General features: G+C 43.5%; 1 protein-coding gene across 2 annotated transcripts in view; it reads right to left on the bottom strand.

Annotated features, from left to right (window-relative positions):
- Nucleotides 1–1,628: 1,628 nt before the first annotated feature.
- The window catches only part of LOC139415642 (protein kinase C-binding protein NELL2a-like), a 92,838-nt gene continuing 74,139 nt past the window's right edge, over nt 1,629–20,327 (bottom strand). The window contains exons 16-20 of one of the 2 annotated variants that reach the window (XM_071163760.1): nt 8,767–8,907; nt 7,797–7,990; nt 6,870–7,046; nt 2,338–2,562; nt 1,629–2,126 (exon numbers count right to left, since the gene is read on the bottom strand). In XM_071163760.1, the coding sequence (XP_071019861.1) occupies nt 2,085–2,126; nt 2,338–2,562; nt 6,870–7,046; nt 7,797–7,990; nt 8,767–8,907 (779 nt within the window). In that variant the 3' untranslated portion in view covers nt 1,629–2,084. The remainder of the gene's footprint in view (nt 2,127–2,337; nt 2,563–6,869; nt 7,047–7,796; nt 7,991–8,766; nt 8,908–20,327) is intronic. The other variant, XM_071163765.1, reaches the window with a different exon arrangement.

The raw sequence follows: 20,327 nt of genomic DNA, 5'->3' as shown, positions 1-20,327 counted from the left end.
CAGCACTGTCTTGGATTTACATATGAACAAATTGGCAATTAATAAAGAGTTGAGGTTGAGTCTCTGCTGCTCCCTCTGACACACAGAGATTATGAACCAGGTCCCCTACAGAGGAACCAAGCTACTGTAGCATTCTACACTGTATGTCCAAGATCTATGAAAGGGTTCAATAATGTCTGATGACTGACCTCCAATACATTACTCTTCTGATGCCTTGAGAGTTGTCAATGTCAACTAACACGCATGTTGTAAACTAATGGTTTATGAAGGCTACAGTATTTACAGATCTCCACGTAAAACTATTGCGCTGCTCCACTGCCTTAGTCCTCCTGCCAATCCCAATAATATGTGCCCATTAGTAATGAACCCAGGACAGGCAGTAATGTGGGTGGAGACATCTGTTGTGGTGAGTTCAACTTACCCCACCATGGAAAATTGGACATTTAGGAGCCAGCTGGACAACCACTCTGCCCCGCTGTGCCACTACCCCTGTGCCCCTGGCAAAGAGCCACCACCAGCTAGGAGTCACCACCGGCTTGCAGTCACTGGACCAAAGCCTGCCAGATGGTGCCCTTGCCAGTGTGCTTCCAGCCACTGCGGACGCACATATACACACACATAAACCAGACACGCTCGTATGCGCACACACACACACTTTCATTGCAGCTAGGCACACGTTCACAGTAGTCTATATTCATCATTTGACAGGTATAACACGTTTCGAAGGAGAGAGAGATGGCAAATGTTCCACTGAGGGAGGAGGAAATGGTAGAATACCAATGTGCTCCATGATTCGGTTCTGCTTTGTTTTTGTTCATGTAAGAAGCTGCTGCTAGGGAGACCCAGGGAATTAGTTGGTCAGTCTTCTTCAGGCACAACTCATTCCTCCCAGCCAGCCTGTATATTGATATGCTAATTATTTTAGGAGTTTTAAGCACTGTACTCTGAATCATACAAGTATTACCATTACATATGGAACCAGTGGAAGGAAGCAAAGCAAACCAATTGGGACATTGTGTATACTGTATCACAGTATACACAAATGAGATGCTCAATGTATTGAACAAAGGAAAGTTCTCAATCAAATACAGTACTCAATCAAGTACTGTGTGTGTATTGACAAACCCTCAAAATGCTTAAAATCCTAAACTTCAAACACCTTCCAATTATCCATTCAAAATCAGACTGATCTGGATGGTTCTTGATCCTGCACTGTACTATGTAATCATCACCAGCACCATGTACACCGGCAGCAGTGCAGACAGAGGAAGTCCACCTGCTCAATGAATATTTGATGTGAAAGGTCAGGCGTGATGATGTGTAGGTACCACTGATAGGCTGTGATTGCTGGTGTCAGGCTGAGTTTCCTCTCCTCTTTTCTGCTCTAACACACTGTCACACAAACATGTGTTCTGACATGAACTAACTCTCACCTCGCTATCCTCTTCACAGGAAGTGGGGAGGTCTGGGAAGGCACAGCTCAAGTGATTTGTCATCTGTGTTGATTGAATTTTCGGGTACACGAGACCTGAGAGGGTGAGTTTTTGACTTCATATGAATACAGAGATCGATGGTTTCCAATGACTAATACACAACATCTTAATAAAGACAAGCTCAAACAATTCATGTAAATTGAAATACTTTATTCACCATTACACATTAACAAGCCTGGAAATAAATGTAAAAGATGAATAGAAAATAATGCTAGAGGACCACAAAATATCGACAACTTTAATAGTGTAGCAAATGAAACTTACACTAAAACAACCACTATCTAGGACATCATTGACATTAAAAGAGTTTATAAATGAGCAAAATGTTTCTACATCGAGCACATTCATGCCAGTATAATAGTATTTTACAGCGTCATGTTGCAGATGATTTGGGGGTGTTCCTCAATGCACACAGGTCACCCTGATTGGTGAGGCTGAACACAGAGGGGGCTTGCGGGTACTGTAGTCCATCTGTGTTCTATGATACATGTTTTGTATTTGGTATAAAGAAGTTGGGCTGGAGGGTGGAAAACGCTGGTTGTTTTTACATGGATAACACTGTACAGGGAGGTGCCTTCAGAGCTTCAGGAACTAAAGGCACATGGGGTCCACTGAGCAACAGATATGTCCATTCTGAAAGAGAGGAGGAGGAGAGAGAGAATTTAGAGTGGGTCACTGTTAGACAAACCAGAATGAGGTTCTGTTATTATGTTCTGTTATTTCTCACTGAAAGGCTAACTTGGTTTGACATTTAGAATTTCGATAGTCATGGAGTGTTTAGCGCCAACATGGGGTATGGTTGGCTTAAGTCTGCATAGATATAATGAAAATCCATGTCTGTTACCTTGCACTGGCAGAGGGTGCACTCGGTGCTGTGTTTGACCCATGAGGACCCGCTGAAGCGCTGGATGCCGTGCTCGTCCATGCACGTCTTGGTGATGTTGTTGCGTATGGTGTCGGCCTGGCAGGGATCAGTGACGCAGCGGGCACAGCATTCGCCCTCGGGCACCACCGTGAATTCACAGTCCACATGGGGGCACAACAGGGGCCAGCAGTCCACCTGTCCCTGCTGTGGATGGGCGAGACAGAAAGACAGACTGGAGTCATATCACTGGGACAATACAATGATACATACCCATGGAGGCTGCTGAGGGGAGGACGGCTCATAATAATGGCTGGAATGGAGCCAATGGAATGGTATGAACCACGTGTTTGATACCATTCCATTGACTCCATTCCAGACATTATTAAGAGCCGTCCTCACCTTAGTAGCCTCCACTGGTATGTGCAGCCCATCACCCCTACAATTGTATTGAATAGATCCTGTCCCTTGCCAACTGTTTAGGCATACTTCTATACCACCCTGATGCAGTCATTATCATGTAAACATAGACATTTTGTCCTGATACATCATAGATGTACAGTACATGGGACTAAGAATATGTTGTTGTGTAGGAGTATCAGAAGAAAGACATTTTCAGACACTGGTCTAAATGTTCTGTGTTTCCTAATGGAGTTGTTTTGGTCACCCGTTAATTCTCCCTCTTATATGAATCACTACACAGTTGCAGTAGAGAACGCCTTATTGGATTTCTCCAGCAGTCGTTTCAATAAGCCAGTGAATACATGACATATATTCTGGCCAACTTTATAGATCCTGGTTAAGCTATGATTCTGCATGACCTAGTTCTGTTAACATTTTCATCCCTGAGCTTTTGTGGTTTACACCTCCTTGGAAAAAGAGCACACACACACACACACACACACACACACACACACACACACACACACACACACACACAGTATTCATTAGTCGGATTCCAATTGCAAAACGTTTTGCAAAGGAAAGCGTTCACTCAAAACGGAAAACGTTTTGCAATGAAAACAAGAGCTTCTATTGGACAAATGCAGGTAGGTCCCTCCATGGGTGGCAGACTGAAATTCGGGGTTCCCCAAAAATGTTTGAAAAAATTAAATGTGATGAACAGAACAACAATTTTTATTAGGTTTTTCCATAATAAATTATATTGAACTCAAGTACTCAAATAAAAAATATATTTTTAGAACACATGGCCAGACATGTTTTTGCTCATTTATCTATAGGCCAACAATGCCTAATATATCATAGCCATTACAGATAACAAATCCTAATTGCTAAATTGCCCATATACACTGAGTGTACAAAACATTATGCTCTTTCCATGACATAGACTGACCAGGTGAATCCAGCTATAATCAAGCTATGATCCCTTATTGATGTCACTTGTTAAATCCACTTCAATTAGTGTAGATGAAAGGGAGGAGACAGGTTAAAGAAGGATTTTTAAACCTTGAGACAATTGAGACATAGATTGTGTATGTGTACCATTCAGAGGGTGAATGGACAAGACAAAATATTTAAGTGACTTTGAACGGGTTATCGTATTAGGTGACAGGCGCACCAGTTTGTGTCCAGAACTGCAACGCTGCTGGGTTTTCACACTCAACAGTTTCCCATGTGTATCAAGAATGGTCCACCCCCAAAAGGACATCCAGCCAACTTCACAACTGTTGGAAGCATTGGAGTCAACAGGGCCAGCATCTCTGTGGAACGCTTTTGACACCTTGTAGAGCCCATGCCGACGATTTGATTGGATGAAACCATAATATCAACTGGTTATATTATCGTGGGACACAATCTTCAAAAAGGCAGTAACCTCAGCAATGGCCCTTGCTTGTGGAAGCCAATGGCTGTGCAATGGCACAGCCTTGTTTTGTTAATTTAGCAGACAAGATACTTATTTCCCGAGCCCAGTTCACAGTCAAGACTTACCTATTTTATAGTACAAAACATGACGTAATATAACAGAATAAAATATGACAGATTTTTCCAGATGCGCATCTCGCTTTTGGAGCAGTTATTCTCAGAGGGATCAATTGAAAACGGGGTCAATTTGGCGAGTTGAAAGACCATTTTTCCAGGGTTACAAACCAAAATCGCTATTCTTTTTGATATAAAGACCTTCAATATACACTGAACAAAAATATAAACTCAACATTCAACAATTTCAATGATTTTACTGAGTTCATATAAGGAAATCAGTAAACTGAAATAAATTCATTAGGCCCTAATCTATGGATTTCACATGACTGGGAATAGAGATATGCGTCTGTTGGTCACAAACACCTTTAAAAAAAAAAAAGAGGTAGAGACGTGGATCATAAAACTAGTCAGTATCTGGTGTGACCACCATTTGCTTCATGCAGCACAGCATATCTTGATCAGTTGATCAGGCTGTTGATCGTGGCCTGTTGAATGTTGTCCCACTTCTCTTCAACAGCGTGCGAAGTTGCTGGATATTGGCGGGAACTGGAACACGCTGTTGTTCACGTTGATCCATAACATCCCAAACATGCTCGATGGGTAAAATGTGCCATGAGTATGCAGGCCATGGAAGAACTGGGACATTTTCAGCTTCCAGGAATTGTGTACAGATAATCATGCTGAAACATGAGGTGATGGCGGCGGATAAATGGCATAACAATGGGCCTCAGGATCGCGTCACGGTATCTCTGTGCATTAAAATTGCCATCGATAAAATGCAATTGTGTTCATTGTCCATAGCTTATGCCTGCCCATACCATAACCCCACCGCCACCATAGGGTACTCTGTTCACAATGTAGGAAATCAGCAAACCGCTCGCCCACACGACGCCTTACACACGGTCTGCCATCTCCCTGGTACAGTTGAAACCCGGATTAATCCGTGAATCAGCGAAGTCGGCTCCGACGCCGAACTGCAGTCTATGTAACATGATAGAGCAGGAGCTCCCGTCCTGTAGATTTTCACTCTAACACTAATCTAGCGCACCTGATTCTAATAATTAGCTGGTTGATAAGCTGAATGACATCAGTCAAAACTGGGGTTGGAGAAAAAACCCACAGGAGGGTAGCTCTCCAGGAACAGGGTTGAAGAACCCTGTGATAGAGTATGTGATGTCCTTCAATCACCTTCACATGAGCCCTGGCAGTTGGGTAAGTCACTGATAAGTTTCTAAATAGGCCACTCTAAATTACATTTACCGGTGAATTACATTTGGTTTAGGGAGCTTTGCCAGAAATGTTCCTTGGTTAGACAACAGCATGGCGAACAACAACCATGTTTCAATCCTCCAAATCTAAGGCTAAAATAGTATCCTGTACCCATTACGTCTAATACCTATAGTATCAACTCAGAGACACATACGTCAAAGAGCCATATTCTGTCATTCAAATATTCACAAAAATACATGTAATTTAAAAGGGAATTTGTATCTTTGTCTTAGAGAATTGCTTGTCCGTTTCCCTGCTGAGCAGAGCAGGGCCAGTATGGTTCTGCTAACTGTGTAGGCATTCAAGGTTGATTTCACGTCGCGGTCACGCTTCTAGATCCCACGCGTATCTCTCACCATTCTCCTCCACTCCTCTCTTTCGTGTGCTGCTGTTTATACCATTTTAGCTGGTAGCTGTGTTTGTGTGTGTGTGTGTGTGTGTGTGTGTGTGCGCAACATGATGTATGTGTGTGCATGCATATGTTAATCACAGAAGGAGAGTGAGGTGGGAAGGCTGTATGTGTGGCTACAACATTCTGTTTGATCTGAGGGAAAAAAGAACCAACGGTAATGCCACTCCTCCGAGGGAACGGGCGGGCGGGAGAGAGCTGGCAGAACAACAAAGCTAAAGATGATTTATGGGTCGACGCAAAGGCAGATTGACACAAATGCAGCTAAGTGTTACTTTTATCTGGGAGTGGAATGGCCAGGGTGAATGCCAAGTGTGACATTTGCATTTAATAAACATATGGTTGGTGGTGAAGAGCGTCTGAAAGGCTTATTGAAGGCGGTAGGATGTGATGTTCTGTCAGATTTAGTATGAAATCCTCGTAAAAAAAGCCTTCCTGTTTGAACAGCAGGGATGCGGGAACCTAGGAAAAGGTCAACAGTGGAGAGAGTCAATGCAAACAGTGCGCATTTCTCTGAGTAGATTCAATAGAGAACGCTCTTGACACATCGTAATTCAGTTATATATATTGCAGGGCATAGAGACCTGTGGACATAGAAACCTGTATACAGTACACACACACACACACACACACACACACACACAGTATCTCCCATACATTAATCACGAAATAACTGGTATTCCCTGTATATACTGTATCTCCATTCTTGCGTATTTTATTTTATTCCTCTTCTGTTAGATACTATTTATTATTCATTTTTTTTAAACTCTGCATTGTTTGGAAAAGTTCGTAAGCAAGAATTTCACTGTAAAGTCTACACCAGTGGTATTCAGCGCATGTGATAAATACAATTTGATTTGATTTGATTTATAGGGTGTGTATTATTGGTACTCACCAGACACTGGCACTGCTGGCAGTTCTCCACCCAGGTGTCTCCACTGCCGTAGGTCAGCAGGCCGTTCTGGTGCAGACACTGGCTGCTGAGGCGAGGGTCACACTCTGGACAGCAGAACAGATCAGCTGTCGGGTTCTCACAGTCACACACCATCCTCCTGCACATCACCCGGCCAGTCTGCACAGAGGGGAGGGGGGCGATACACTGTCTGTCAATCAACTGTCAGTAACTTACTTTTTAAAAACTCTGCATTGTTGGTTAAGGGCTCGTAAGTAAGCATTTCTTGTTAAGGTTGTATTCAGCGCATGTGACAAATACAATTTGATTTGAACAACTATTGTAAAGTACAGTCTCCATAACCCAAACTCAATATTTGCTAGTTGTTGACCTTGGTTATTGGTTGATTACACACACTCAATATTACCATTGCTCTCTACTAGCTGACCGTGAACATTACAAAACAATAACATGTTTACTCATTTAACTGTTTGCTCAGCTGTTCAATACTACTAATTCTGACAGGCAGGTTCTCAATTTCTCCAATCAATTAAAATGACAAATTTCATTCAAGCTTAATTTCTGCCCTCCTCTTTAATCAAATGAATAATATGATGCTTGATTGTTAAATACCCATACTAATCCTCTATAATCACCTGCAAGCATTCCCATACACCAGACATTATCCAGAAGTAAACGCTAAATGACTAAACATGACAAGACTGTGGCCTAATAATGATTAGATAAATGTTAGTTTTTAATAATTAAGCAAAAAACCTAAGTTTTCCAAATAACTGGTTCTAAACACATCTAAATTCTTCAGACCTGTATTAATCATATAACTAACTGAATTAATAAAGTCATCATAATGCTTTACATTAACCAATACAACGCCCCTGACCTGATCATCGTTTTTTTCACCTGTCTCACCTGACAAGAGCAGACTGAGCACCTATCATTGTCCAGCACCCAGATCTGTCCATTGTGTTTGACTTTGTTGTCATGAATACAGTCTCCGGTGCAGTTCCTCCCGTGGGGGCACCTGCAGTCATAGCCCCCCTCTAAGTTGAAGCACACCGTGTCATTGGCACAGGTGTTCCTCCCCGTCTTGCATTCATTGATATCTGTAGGGAGCCAGAGAGATGACTTCAGGCATATGCTCAACAGAGGTCAAGTGCTGTAGGTCATGCTTAAATTCACATGCATCTTACTGCTTTAAAAAAATACAAAGGAAGCACATGTATTATATTCTAACAGCTCTCAGCCTCAGTAAACTAAAGTGGGCTTTCTTGTCAAAACACTTCGTAATTTCGTCCCCCCAGAGACCATTTTTCATCAAATTATAACTGCAGTTGGCTTTGTTCTTCACAGTATGTTCACCTCTCTGACAGTCTCTGATGTGCTCTGTGTGGATCGGCTAGACTTGACAGGTAACATTTGTCTATAGCGCAGACAGACAGACACAGAGCTGTAGTACTGTCACTACTGAGGCGTAACTGCATAAGGGTTTCCCTCCATTTTGACATGTGACAAGCTCTTGGCAGGCAGCTTCAGAGAATGTTCCAGAAAGATTGAATGAGCAGTAAAAAGCAGACAGGGATTTTGAGGAAAATGCACCAGTAATGGTATGCCCAGTCCAAACATATTGTTACCCACACCCGACAGCAAAAACAACTGGTCAAAAGAAGACCAAGGACATTTCTAGTTCTGCAATGGTTAGATGTGCTGCTATGATCAATGTTAGAATACACTAGACTAGAATCATGGAAAAACAAACTAGTTTGTAGGTATACTCTATGTGATATCAATATAAATTATCATATGTGACTAGGTGAATAGGGATTGTCTACAACCGCAATGTTTATTTTGGTCTTGTGATGAAAGGAGCGAATCAACTCACCTATGCACGACTCCCCATTAGTAGAGAACAAGCCATTGTCGTGGTAGCCATCCAGACACTCGCAGTGGTACCACCCGGGCAAGTTGACACAGATGGCTTTGTCATCACACTCCACGAAACCATGAAAACACTCATCAATGTCTGTCAGAGGTGTGTGGGGGGGGGGGGGGGGGGGGTGTAAGAAAGCGAGAGAGAGAGCAGTGAGGACTAGACGTTATCTCCCTAAGTTTGGAACAGCGTATCGAATTTAGCTTCATTCTTGCCTGACAGGCATTTTCAACATTGACCGTGACAATTTATATAGACAAACAACTACTTGACCATCCATTTATTACAAAGGAATGAGGTGCAAATAAACTAAACATCTCAAATCAACTGGATTTATGTGAGAACTGAAAAAGAAGATGCCCTAATATTTCAACTAATATTTAATTAGACTGGCTTGGCCAGATGAGAGAAGCTTAGCTAGTGATTACAGGATTGGGGCTAAATGTAAGGGCCCAGGTTGCAGAGTGATTAAATGTGTCTGTGTAGGCACGGATGGATTTTTTATGATTGTGTGCGTGTGTGATGCATTATCAGAGTCCCTCATTATGATAATTGCCCTGTACTATCAGTGACCTTCCCATTCAATTCCCCCAGAGTCCAGACAGAATAGAACACATCAGGATCCCCTGGAGGGCCCAGGTCAGGCCTCCTCGTCCCCTCATCCACTCCTCTACTCCTTCCCTCCATTCTCCTTTCCTTTCCTCTCTGCTCTTCCCCTTACTCCCCTCCCCTTTCGTCTCCTCTCCCTTCCTCTCCTCTTGTCCTCTCCCTCTGCCACAGCAGTAATAGGATTAAGATCTATTGGCTAATGAGCATTCACCCGTTTAAAATAATTTAACCAGCAGAAATGTTGTGGATATTAGGCACTTATCAGGGATAATTCACCCAAATTACATATTGGTTTCCTTACACTGTAAGCAGTCTATGGACAAGGTTTGACAGCAATCCAGGATTTTGGTTTACTTTGTTTCCAAATGCTAATGTTTTAGGATTTGTGGCAAACATCTCATCCAAGTCTTGGTACATGTTATCGTGTCCAAATCTTCAAAAAGTATCTAAAATTGATTGTGAAACTCAACAGTCACTTACAGTGCATTTGGATAGTATTCTGACCCCTTGACTCTTTCCATATTTTGTTACATTACAGATTTATTCTAAAATGTATTATATTCCTCTACAGACAATACCCCATAATAACAAAGCAAAAACAGGTTTAGACATTTAAGCAAATGTATAACAAATAAAAAGCTTTAATATTACATTTACATAAGTATTCCGACTATTTACTCAGTACTTTTTTGAAGCACCTTTGGCAGCTATTATAGCCTCGGGTCTTCTTGGTTATGACACTTCAAGCTTGATACACCTGTATTTGGGGAGTTTCTCCCATTCTTCTCTGCAGATCCTCTCAAGTTCTGTCAGGTTGGTTGAGGAGCGTCGCGGCACAGCTATTATCAGGTCTCTCCAGAGATGTTCGGGTGGGTTCAGGTCTAGGCTCTGGCTGGGCCACTCAAGGACAGAGACCTGTCCCAAAGCCACTCCTGCATTGTCTTGGCTGTGTGCTTAGGGCCGTTGTCCTGTTGGAAGGTGAACCTTCACCCCAGTCTGAGGCCCAAAGGGCTCTGGAGCAGGTTTTAATCAAGGATCTCTCTGTACTTTGCTCTGTTCATCTTTCCATCGATCATGACTAGTCTCCCAGACCCTGTGGCTGAAAAACATCCCCACAGCATGATGATGCTGCTGCCACCACCATGCTTTACCGTAGGGATGGTGCCAGGTTTCCTCCAGACGTGAAACTTGGCATTCAGGCCAAATAATTCAATCTTGGTTTCACCAGACCAGATAATCTTGTTTCTCATGGTCTGAGAGTCCTTTAGGTGCCTTTTGGAAAACTCCAAGCGGACTGTCATGTGCCTTTTTACTGAGGAGTGGCTTTCGTCTGGCCACTCTACAATAAAGGCCTGATTGGTGGAGTGCTGCAGAGATGGTCGTGCTTCTGGAAGGTTCTCCCATCCCCACAGAGGAGGTCTGGAGCTCTGTCAGAATGACCCCTCTCCCCCGATTGCGCACTTTGGCCGGGCGGCCAGCTCTAGGAAGAGTCCTGGTTCTTCCAAACTTCTTCCATTTTAAGAATGATGGAGGCCACTGTGTTCTTGGGGACCTTCAATGCTGCAGAAATGCTTTGGTACCCTTCCCCAGATCTGTGCCTCGACACAATGCTGTCTCAGATGCTCTACCGACAATTCCTTCGACCTCATGGCTTGGTTATATAGACAGGTGCGTGCCTTTCCAAATCATGTCCAATCAATTGAATTTACCACAAGATGACTCCAATCAAGTTGTAGAAACATCTCAAGGATAATGGAAACAGGATGCACCTGAGTCTCATAGCAAAGGGTCTGAATACTTAAGTAAATAAGGTATCTTTTTTTTTTTTATACATTTACAAACATATTTGCAAACAATATTTTATCCATTTTTGAAAAAATTCTAACGTAACAAAAAGGTGGAAAAAGTCAAGGGGTCTGAATACTTTCCGATTGCACTGTATAGATGATTTGATCTGTGTGTGCGAAAAATGTTAATATCGGTACCATGAATTAGATTTGTGTCACAATGTAGGAAAAAGGCATGTACAGTAAGATTAACTATGTTGAGAATACAGTATACACTGCTCAAAAAAATAAAGGAAACACTAAAATAACACAATCTAGATCTGAATGAATGAAATATTCTTATTAAATACTTTTTTCTTTACATAGTTGAATGTGCTGACAACAAAATCACACAAAAATTATCAATGGAAATCAAATTTATCAACCCATGGAGGTCTGGATTTGGAGTCACACTCAAAATTAAAGTGGAAAAACACACTACAGGCTGATCCAACTTTGATGTAATGTCCTTAAAACAAGTCAAATTGAGGCTCAGTAGTGTGTGTGGCCTCCACGTGCCTGTATGACCTCCCTACAACGCCTGGGCATACTCCTGATGAGGTGGCGGATGGTCTCCTGAGGGATCTCCTCCCAGACCTGGACTAAAGCATCCGCCAACTCCTGGACAGTCTGTGGTGCTGGTGGATGGAGCGAGATATGATGTCCCAGATGTGCTCAACTGGATTCAGGTCTGGGGAACGGGCGGGCCAGTCCATAGCATCAATGCCTTCCTCTTGCAGGAACTGCTGACACACTCCAGCCACATGAGGTCTAGCATTGTCTTGCATTAGGAGGAACCCAGGGCCAACCGCACCAGCATATGGTCTCACAAGGGGCCTGAGGATCTCATCTCGGTACCTAATGGCAGTCAGGCTACCTCTGGCGAGCACATGGAGGGCTGTGCGGCCCCCCAAAGAAATGCCACCCCACACCATGATTGACCCACCGCCAAACCGGTCATGCTGGAGGATGTTGCAGGCAGCAGAACGTTCTCCACGACGTCTCCAGACTCTGTCACGTCTGTCACATGTGCTCAGTGTGAACCTGCTTTCATCTGTGAAGAGCACAGTACGACACTGGCGCCCAGTGTCGAATTTGCCAATCTTGTTGTTCTCTGGTAAATGCCAAACGTCCTGCACGGTGTTGGGCTGTAAGCACAACCCCCACCTGTGGACGTCGGGCCCTCATACCACCCTCATGGAGTCTGTTTCTGACCGTTTGAGCAGACACATGCACATTTGTGGCCTGCTGGAGGTCATTTTGCAGGGCTCTGGCAGTGCTCCTCCTGCTCCTCCTTGCACAAAGGCGGAGGTAGCAGTCCTGCTGCTGGGTTGTTGCCCTCCTACGGCCTCCTCCATGTCTCCTGATGTACTGGCCTGTCTCCTGGTAGCGCCTCCATGCACTGGACACTACGCTGACAGACACAGCAAACCTTCTTGCCACAGCTCGCATTGATATTCCATCCTGGATGAGCTGCACTACCTGGGCCACTTGTGTGGGTTGTAGTCTCCGTCTCATGCTACCACTAGAGTGAAAGCACCGCCAGCATTCAAAAAGTGACCAAAACATCAGCCAGGTAGCATAGGAACTGAGAAATGGTCTGGTCACCACCCGCAGAACCACTCCTTTATTGGGGGTGTCTTGCTAAATGCCTATCATTTCCGTCTGTTGTCTATTCCATTTGCACAACAGCATGTGAAATTTATTGTCAATCAGTGTTGCCTCCTAAGTGGACAGTTTGATTTCACAGAAGTGTGATTGACCTGGAGTTACATTGTGTTGTTTAAGTGTTCCCTTTATTTTTTTGAGCAGTGTATACAGTAAATAATCAATTACAGTGCCTTGCGAAAGTATTCGGCCCCCTTGAACTTTGCGACCTTTTGCCACATTTCAGGCTTCAAACATAAAGATATAAAACTGTATTTGTTTGTGAAGAATCAACAACAAGTGGGACACAATCATGAAGTGGAATGACATTTATTGGATATTTCAAACTTTTTTAACAAATCAAAAACTGAAAAATTGGGCGTGCAAAATTATTCAGCCCCTTTACTTTCAGTGCAGCAAACTCTCTCCAGAAGTTCAGTGAGGATCTCTGAATGATCCAATGTTGACCTAAATGACTAATGATGATAAATACAATCCACCTGTGTGTAATCAAGTCTCCGTATAAATGCACCTGCACTGTGATAGTCTCAGAGGTCCGTTAAAAGCGCAGAGAGCATCATGAAGAACAAGGAACACACCAGGCAGGTCCGAGATACTGTTGTGAAGAAGTTTAAAGCCGGATTTGGATACAAAAAGATTTCCCAAGCTTTAAACATCCCAAGGAGCACTGTGCAAGCGATAATATTGAAATGGAAGGAGTATCAGACCACTGCAAATCTACCAAGACCTGGCCGTCCCTCTAAACTTTCAGCTCATACAAGGAGAAGACTGATCAGAGATGCAGCCAAGAGGCCCATGATCACTCTGGATGAACTGCAGAGGAGACTCTGTCCATAGGACAACAATCAGTCGTATATTGCACAAATCTGGCCTTTATGGAAGAGTGGCAAGAAGAAAGCCATTTCTTAAAGATATCCATAAAAAGTGTAGTTTAAAGTTTGCCACAAGCCACCTGGGAGACACACCAAACATGTGGAAGAAGGTGCTCTGGTCAGATGAAACCAAAATTGAACTTTTTGGCAACAATGCAAAACGTTAATTTGGCGTAAAAGCAACACAGCTGAACACACCATCCCCACTGTCAAACATGGTGGTGGCAGCATCATGGTTTGGGCCTGCTTTTCTTCAGCAGGGACAGGGAAGATGGTTAAAATTGATGGGAAGATGGATGGAGCCAAATACAGGACCATTCTGGAAGAAAACCTGATGGAGTCTGCAAAAGACCTGAGACTGGGACGGAGATTTGTCTTCCAACAAGACAATGATCCAAAACATAAAGCAAAATCTACAATGGAATGGTTCAAAAATAAACATATCCAGGTGTTAGAATGGCCAAGTCAAAGTCCAGACCTGAATCCAATCGAGAATCTGTGGAAAGAACTGAAAACTGCTGTTCACAAATGCTCTCCATCCAACCTCACTGAGCTCGAGCTGTTTTGCAAGGAGGAATGGGAAAAAATTTCAGTCTCTCGATGTGCAAAACTGATAGAGACATACCCCAAGCGACTTACAGCTGTAATCGCAGCAAAAGGTGGCGCTACAAAGTATTAACTTAAGGGGGCTGAATAATTTTGCACGCCCAACTTTTCAGTTTTTGATTTGTTAAAAAAGTTTGAAATATCCAATAAATGTCGTTCCACTTCATGATTGTGTCCCACTTGTTGTTGATTCTTCACAAAAAAAGACAGTTTTATATCTTTATGTTTGAAGCCTGAAATGTGGCAAAAGGTTGCAAAGTTCAAGGGGGCCGAATACTTTCGCAAGGCACTGTAGTTATTTTTCAGAGATCAATTACATTTTAACAGAATAATGATGCAGGAATGCAAATCTCATCTGTTCCTAACTACAGAAACGATTTCAGAAAAATAAACATTACGTAAACATTATTAAAGTGACCAGTGTTCAATGACTCTGTACATAGGGTAGGAGTCTCTAAGGTGCAGGGCGGGGTACTGGGCGGAGGCCGGATAGTGATGACTGTTTAAACCCTGTTGAAACTCTAGGGGCAGTATTTCATTTTAAGATGAAAAACGTTCCCGTTTTAAACAAGATATTTTGTCACGAGAAGATGCTCGACTATGCATATAATTGACAGCTTTGGAACGAAGACACTGACGTTTCCAAAACTGCTAAGATATTATCTGTGAGTGCCACAGAACTGATGCTACAGGCGAAACCAAGATGAAACTTCAAACAGGAAGTGATCAAAATTTGAGGCGCTTTTTTCCTGTGTCTCCTTATATGGCTGTGAATGCGCAAGGAATGAGCCTACACTTTCTGTCATTTCCCCAAGGTGTTTGCTTGCAGCATTGTGACGTATTTGTAGGCATATCATTGGAAGATTGACCTAAGAGACCACATTTACCAGGTGTCCCCTGGTGTCCTGCGTCAAAATTGGTGCGTAATCTCCAGCTGCAAGTATTCTTCCATGTGATTCAGAGGAGAAACCAGACTATCACGAACGATATATCATCGAAGAGATATGTGAAAAACACCTTGAGGATTGATTCTAAACACGTTTGCCATGTTTCAGTCGATATTATGGAGTTAATTTGGAAAAAAGTTTGGCGTTTTGATGACTGAATTTTCGTTTTTTTTTGGTAGCCAAACGCGATGAACAAAACGGAGCGATTTCTCCTACACAAAGAATATTTTTGGAAAAACTGAACATTTGCTATCTAACTGAGAGTCTCCTCATTGAAAACATCCAAAGTTCTTCAAAGGTAAATGATTTTATTTGAATGCTTTTCTTGTTTTTGTGAAAATGTTGCCCGCTGAATGCTACGCTAAATGCTACGCTAGCTCTTACACAAATGCTTGTTTTGCTATGGTTGAAAAGCATATTTTGAAAATCTGAGATGACAGTGTTGTTAACAAAAGGCTAAGCTTGAGAGCTAGCATATTTATTTCATTTCATTTGCGATTTTCATGAATAGTTAACGTTGCGTTATGGTAATGGGCTTGAGGCTGTATTTACGATCCCAGATCCGGGATGGCTAGTATCAAGAGGTTTTAACAGTCTAATGGCCTGGAGATAGAAGCTGTTTTCCTTCTCTCTGTCCCAGCTTTGATGCACCTGTACTGTCTCCGCCTGCTACATGGTAGCAGGGTGAACAGGCCATGGCTCGGGTAGCTGAAGTCCTTGATGATCTTCTTGGGCTTTCTTTGACACCGGGTGCTGTAGATGTCCTGTAGGGCAGGGAGTGTGCCCCTGGTGATGCGTTGGGCGGACCACACTACCCTCAGGAGAGCCCTGCGGTTGCGGATAGTGCAGTTGCCGTACCAGGCCATGATACAGCCTGACAGAATGCTGTCGATGATGCATCTGTAGAAGTCTTTGCCGAATTTCTTCAGCCTCTTGAGTTTGAAGAGGCTCTATGGCTCCGCCTTGACCACAGTGTCAGGATGGAGGGACTATTTTAGTTTCCCAGTGATGTGCACACCGAGGAATTTGAAGCTTTTGACCCTCTCCACTGCGGCCCCGTCCCTAGCATAAGACTGCCAAGGCTCTCACCTCCTCCCTGTAGGCTTTCTCATCTTTGTTGGTAAACAGGCTGTTGTGTTGTCAGCAAACTTGATGATTGAGTTGGTGACGTGCGTATCCATGCGGCCATGACCGAACAGGGAGTACAGGAGGAAGCTGAACACGCACCTCTGTGGGGCCCCCCGTGTTGAGGATCAGTGTGGCGGTGTTGCTGCCAAACTTCACCACCTGGGGTCATCTAGTCACCAAGTCTAGGACCCAGTTGCAAAGAGAGTGGTTCAGACCTAGGGCCCTGAGCTTAGTGATGTGCTTGGAGGGCAGTGTGCAGTCCAATGGCGATTGCGTCGTCCGTAGATCTGTTGGGGCGGTATGGAAATTGTAGTGAGTCTAGGGTGTCAGATAAGGTGGAGGTTATATGGTCCTCAACTAGCCTCTCAAAGCACTTCATGATGACAGAAGTGAGTGCTTCCGGGCGATAGTCATTTAGTTAAGTTACCTTTGCATTCTTGGGAACAGGAACAATGGTGGACATCTTGAAGCAAGTGGGGACAACATACTGGGATAGGAAGAGATTGAATATGTATGTAAACACTCCAGCCAGCTGTACTGTCTTTTTGCATCTTTGATTTCCTTACGGAGGTCCTCGCTGGTCTGTTTGTACATGTCCATGTTGCCAGTCACCTTCTGGTGGATAAATGTGGTGGTTTGCGATTTCAGTTTTGCCAAATGCTGCCATCTATCCACGTTGTTTGGTTTGGATAAGTTCTAAACGTCACAGTAAGAATAACATCTTCTATGCACTTCTTGATGAACCCAGTCACTGAGTCAGTGTATACATTGATACTATTCCCAGAAGGCAACCCGTGATCAAAACAATCTTGAAGCATAGATTCCGATTGTTCAGACCAAAGTAGAACAAGACCTTACCACGGGTGCTTCCTGTTTAAGCTTCTGCTTATAGGCGGGGCAGAGCAGGATAGAGGCGTGATTTGATTTGCCGCATGGGAGGGCCTTGCAGTTGTCCCGGAAGTGAGAGTAACAATGGTCAAGCGTGTTGGTAGAATTTTGGGAGTGTTTTCCTCAGATTTCCTTTATCAAAGACCCCAGCTACAATAAATGTGGCCTCGGGAATTGCGGTTTCCAGTTTGCACAAAGTCAAATCAATCAAATTGTATTGTATTTGTCACATTCTTCGTAAACAACAGGTGTAGACTAATAGTGAAATGCTTACTTACGGGTCCTTTTCCAACAATGCAGAGTTAAAGATAATATACAGTACCATTCAAATTTTAGGATACACCTACTCATTCTAGAGTCTTTCTTTATTTTGACTATTTTCTACATTGTAGAATAATATTGAAGACATCAAAACTATGAAATAATATGGAATCATGTAGTACCGAAAAAAAGTGTTCAATCAAAATATATTTTATATTTGGGATTCTTCAAAGAAGCCACCCTTTTCCTTAAAGACATCTTTGAACACAACCCTGGGGTTGTGGGCGGTGCAGTTGCCGTACCAGGCGGTGATACAGTCCGACAGGATGCTCTCAATTGTGCATCTGTAAACGTTTGACAAGCCACATTTCTTCCGCGTTTTGAGGTTGAAGAGGTGCTGTTGCGCCTTCTTCACCACACTGTCTGTGTGAGGAGGACCATTTCAGTTTGTCTGTGATGTGCCGAGGAACTGAATGCTTTCTACCTTCTCCACTGCTGTCCCGTCGATGTGGATAGGGGGGTGCTCCCTCTGCTGTTTCCTGAAGTCCACGATCATCTGTGTAGTTGATGTTGAGTGAGAGGTTGTTTTCCTGACACCACACTCCGAGTGCCCTCACCTCCTCCCTATAGGCTGTCTCGTCATTGTTGGTAATCAAGCCTACTATCGCTGTGTCATCTGCAAACTTGATGATTGAGTTGGAGGAGTGCATGGCCAAGCAGTCATGGGTGAACAGGGAGTACAGGAGAGCGCTGAGCACGCACCCTTGTGGGGCCCCAGTGTTATTTCAGCTTTATTTCAACAAGGAACAGAGCCTGAGACCAAGGTCTCCTTTACAGCTGGGCCCTGCGTATACATATACAGTTTAAGTACAATGATTAAGAAATTACACAAGACAAACAAAACGATCACAGATAACACAAAAAAAAATACAGCAGTAGATTGTTACATTTATACATAGGTTATTCTCCTAATAGCACAAGAACTTGTATTCCCCAAAGAAGTTACAATATAAAAATAAAACTCCAATAAACTCCAATAAATGTTTCAAATGGGCAAGGGGGACAAGAGTCTCAAGTTTAAATTTGGTCTGCAAGCTATTCCATAAGCAAGGAGTGTAACAGGAAAAGGCAGCCAACTCTGTGGAGATCGCAGGGGCCTCAAGTGTAATCCATGCTTGAGACCTGGTTTTATGAATTATAATGTTGATGAGTGATGATAAATAAGAAGGTTGTTTATTCAGAAGTGCTTTATAGACAAAAAGTTGTTCTCATCTCATGGACAGCGAAGTCCAACCCACAATTGGGCATGTCCCAGTCCGTGTGATCAAAAAATCTTGAAGTGTGGATTCCGTGGTGAGTTCTGTAGCTAGCACCCATAATAAGCGCGCAATTTTATTGTACTTTTATTTAACTAGGCAAGTCAGTTAAGAACAAATTCTTATTTTCAATGACGGCCTAGGAACAGTGGGTTAAACTGTCTGTTCAGGGGCAGAACAACAGATTTGTACCTTGTCAGCTTGGGGGTTTGAACTTGCAACCTTCCGGTTACTAGTCCAACGCTCTAACCACTAGGCTACCCTACCGCTCCAAAATGATAGTAGCATCCAGCAGTTTCAGTGTGGATGCCGTAGCATGCATGTAGATAATATCCCCACAATCTATAACAGACATAAAAGTAGCTTGAGGATCAGCAAGGTGGAGATGTTGTTTCCTACCTTCACCACCTGGGGGCGGCCCATCAGGAAGTCCAGGACCCAATTGCACAGGGCGGGGTTGAGACCCATGGCCTCAAGCTTAATGATGAGCTTGGCGGGTACTATGGTGTTGAATGCTGAGCTGTAGTCAATGAACAGCCTTCTTACATAGATATTCATCTTGTCCAGATGGGATAAGGCAGTGTGCAGTGTTTTGGCAATTGCATCATCTGTGGACCTATCGGGGCAGTACGCAAATTGAAGTGGGTCTAGGGTGATAGGTAAGGTGGAGGTGATATTATCCTTGACTAGTTACCTTTGCCTTCTTGGGTACAGGAACAATGGTGGCCATATTGAAGCTTGTGGGGACAGCATACTGGGATAGGGAGAGATTGAATATGTCCGTAAACAAAACAGCCAGCTGGTTTGCGCATGCTCTGAGAACGTGGCTAGGGATGCCGTGCGGGCAGGCAGCCTTGCAAGGGTTAACACGTTTAAAATGTCTTACTTCGGCCAGGGAGAAGAAGAGCCCACAGTCCGTGTTAGCGGGCCGCATCAGTGGCACTGTATTCTCCTCAAAGCGGGAAAATGTGTTTAGTTTTTCTGGAAGCAAGACAACGGTGTCTGTGACGTGGCTGGTTTTCTTTTTGTAGTCTGCGATTTTCTGTAGACCCTGCCATACACGTCTCGTGTCTGAGCTATTGAATTGCGACTCCACTTTGTCTCTACACTGACATTTCGCTTATTTGATTGCCTTGCGGAGGGAATAAGTACACTGTTTGTATTCGTCCATATTCCCAGTCACCTTTCCATGGTTAAATGTGGTGGTTCGCGCTTTCAGTTTTGCGCAAATGCCGCCATCTGTCCACGGTTTCTGGTTAGGGTAGTTTTAATAGTCACAGTGGATACAACATCTCCTATGCACTTCCTTAAACTCACTCACCGAATCAGCGCATAAATCAATATTATTCTCTGAGGCTACCTCCGGGCATGTCCCAGTCCGTGTGATCAAAA

Source organism: Oncorhynchus clarkii, chromosome 1 (genome assembly GCF_045791955.1).
Source record: "Oncorhynchus clarkii lewisi isolate Uvic-CL-2024 chromosome 1, UVic_Ocla_1.0, whole genome shotgun sequence".
In the NCBI taxonomy this organism is placed as follows: domain Eukaryota; kingdom Metazoa; phylum Chordata; class Actinopteri; order Salmoniformes; family Salmonidae; genus Oncorhynchus; species Oncorhynchus clarkii.
This window is presented reverse-complemented; position numbering and strand designations above follow the sequence as displayed.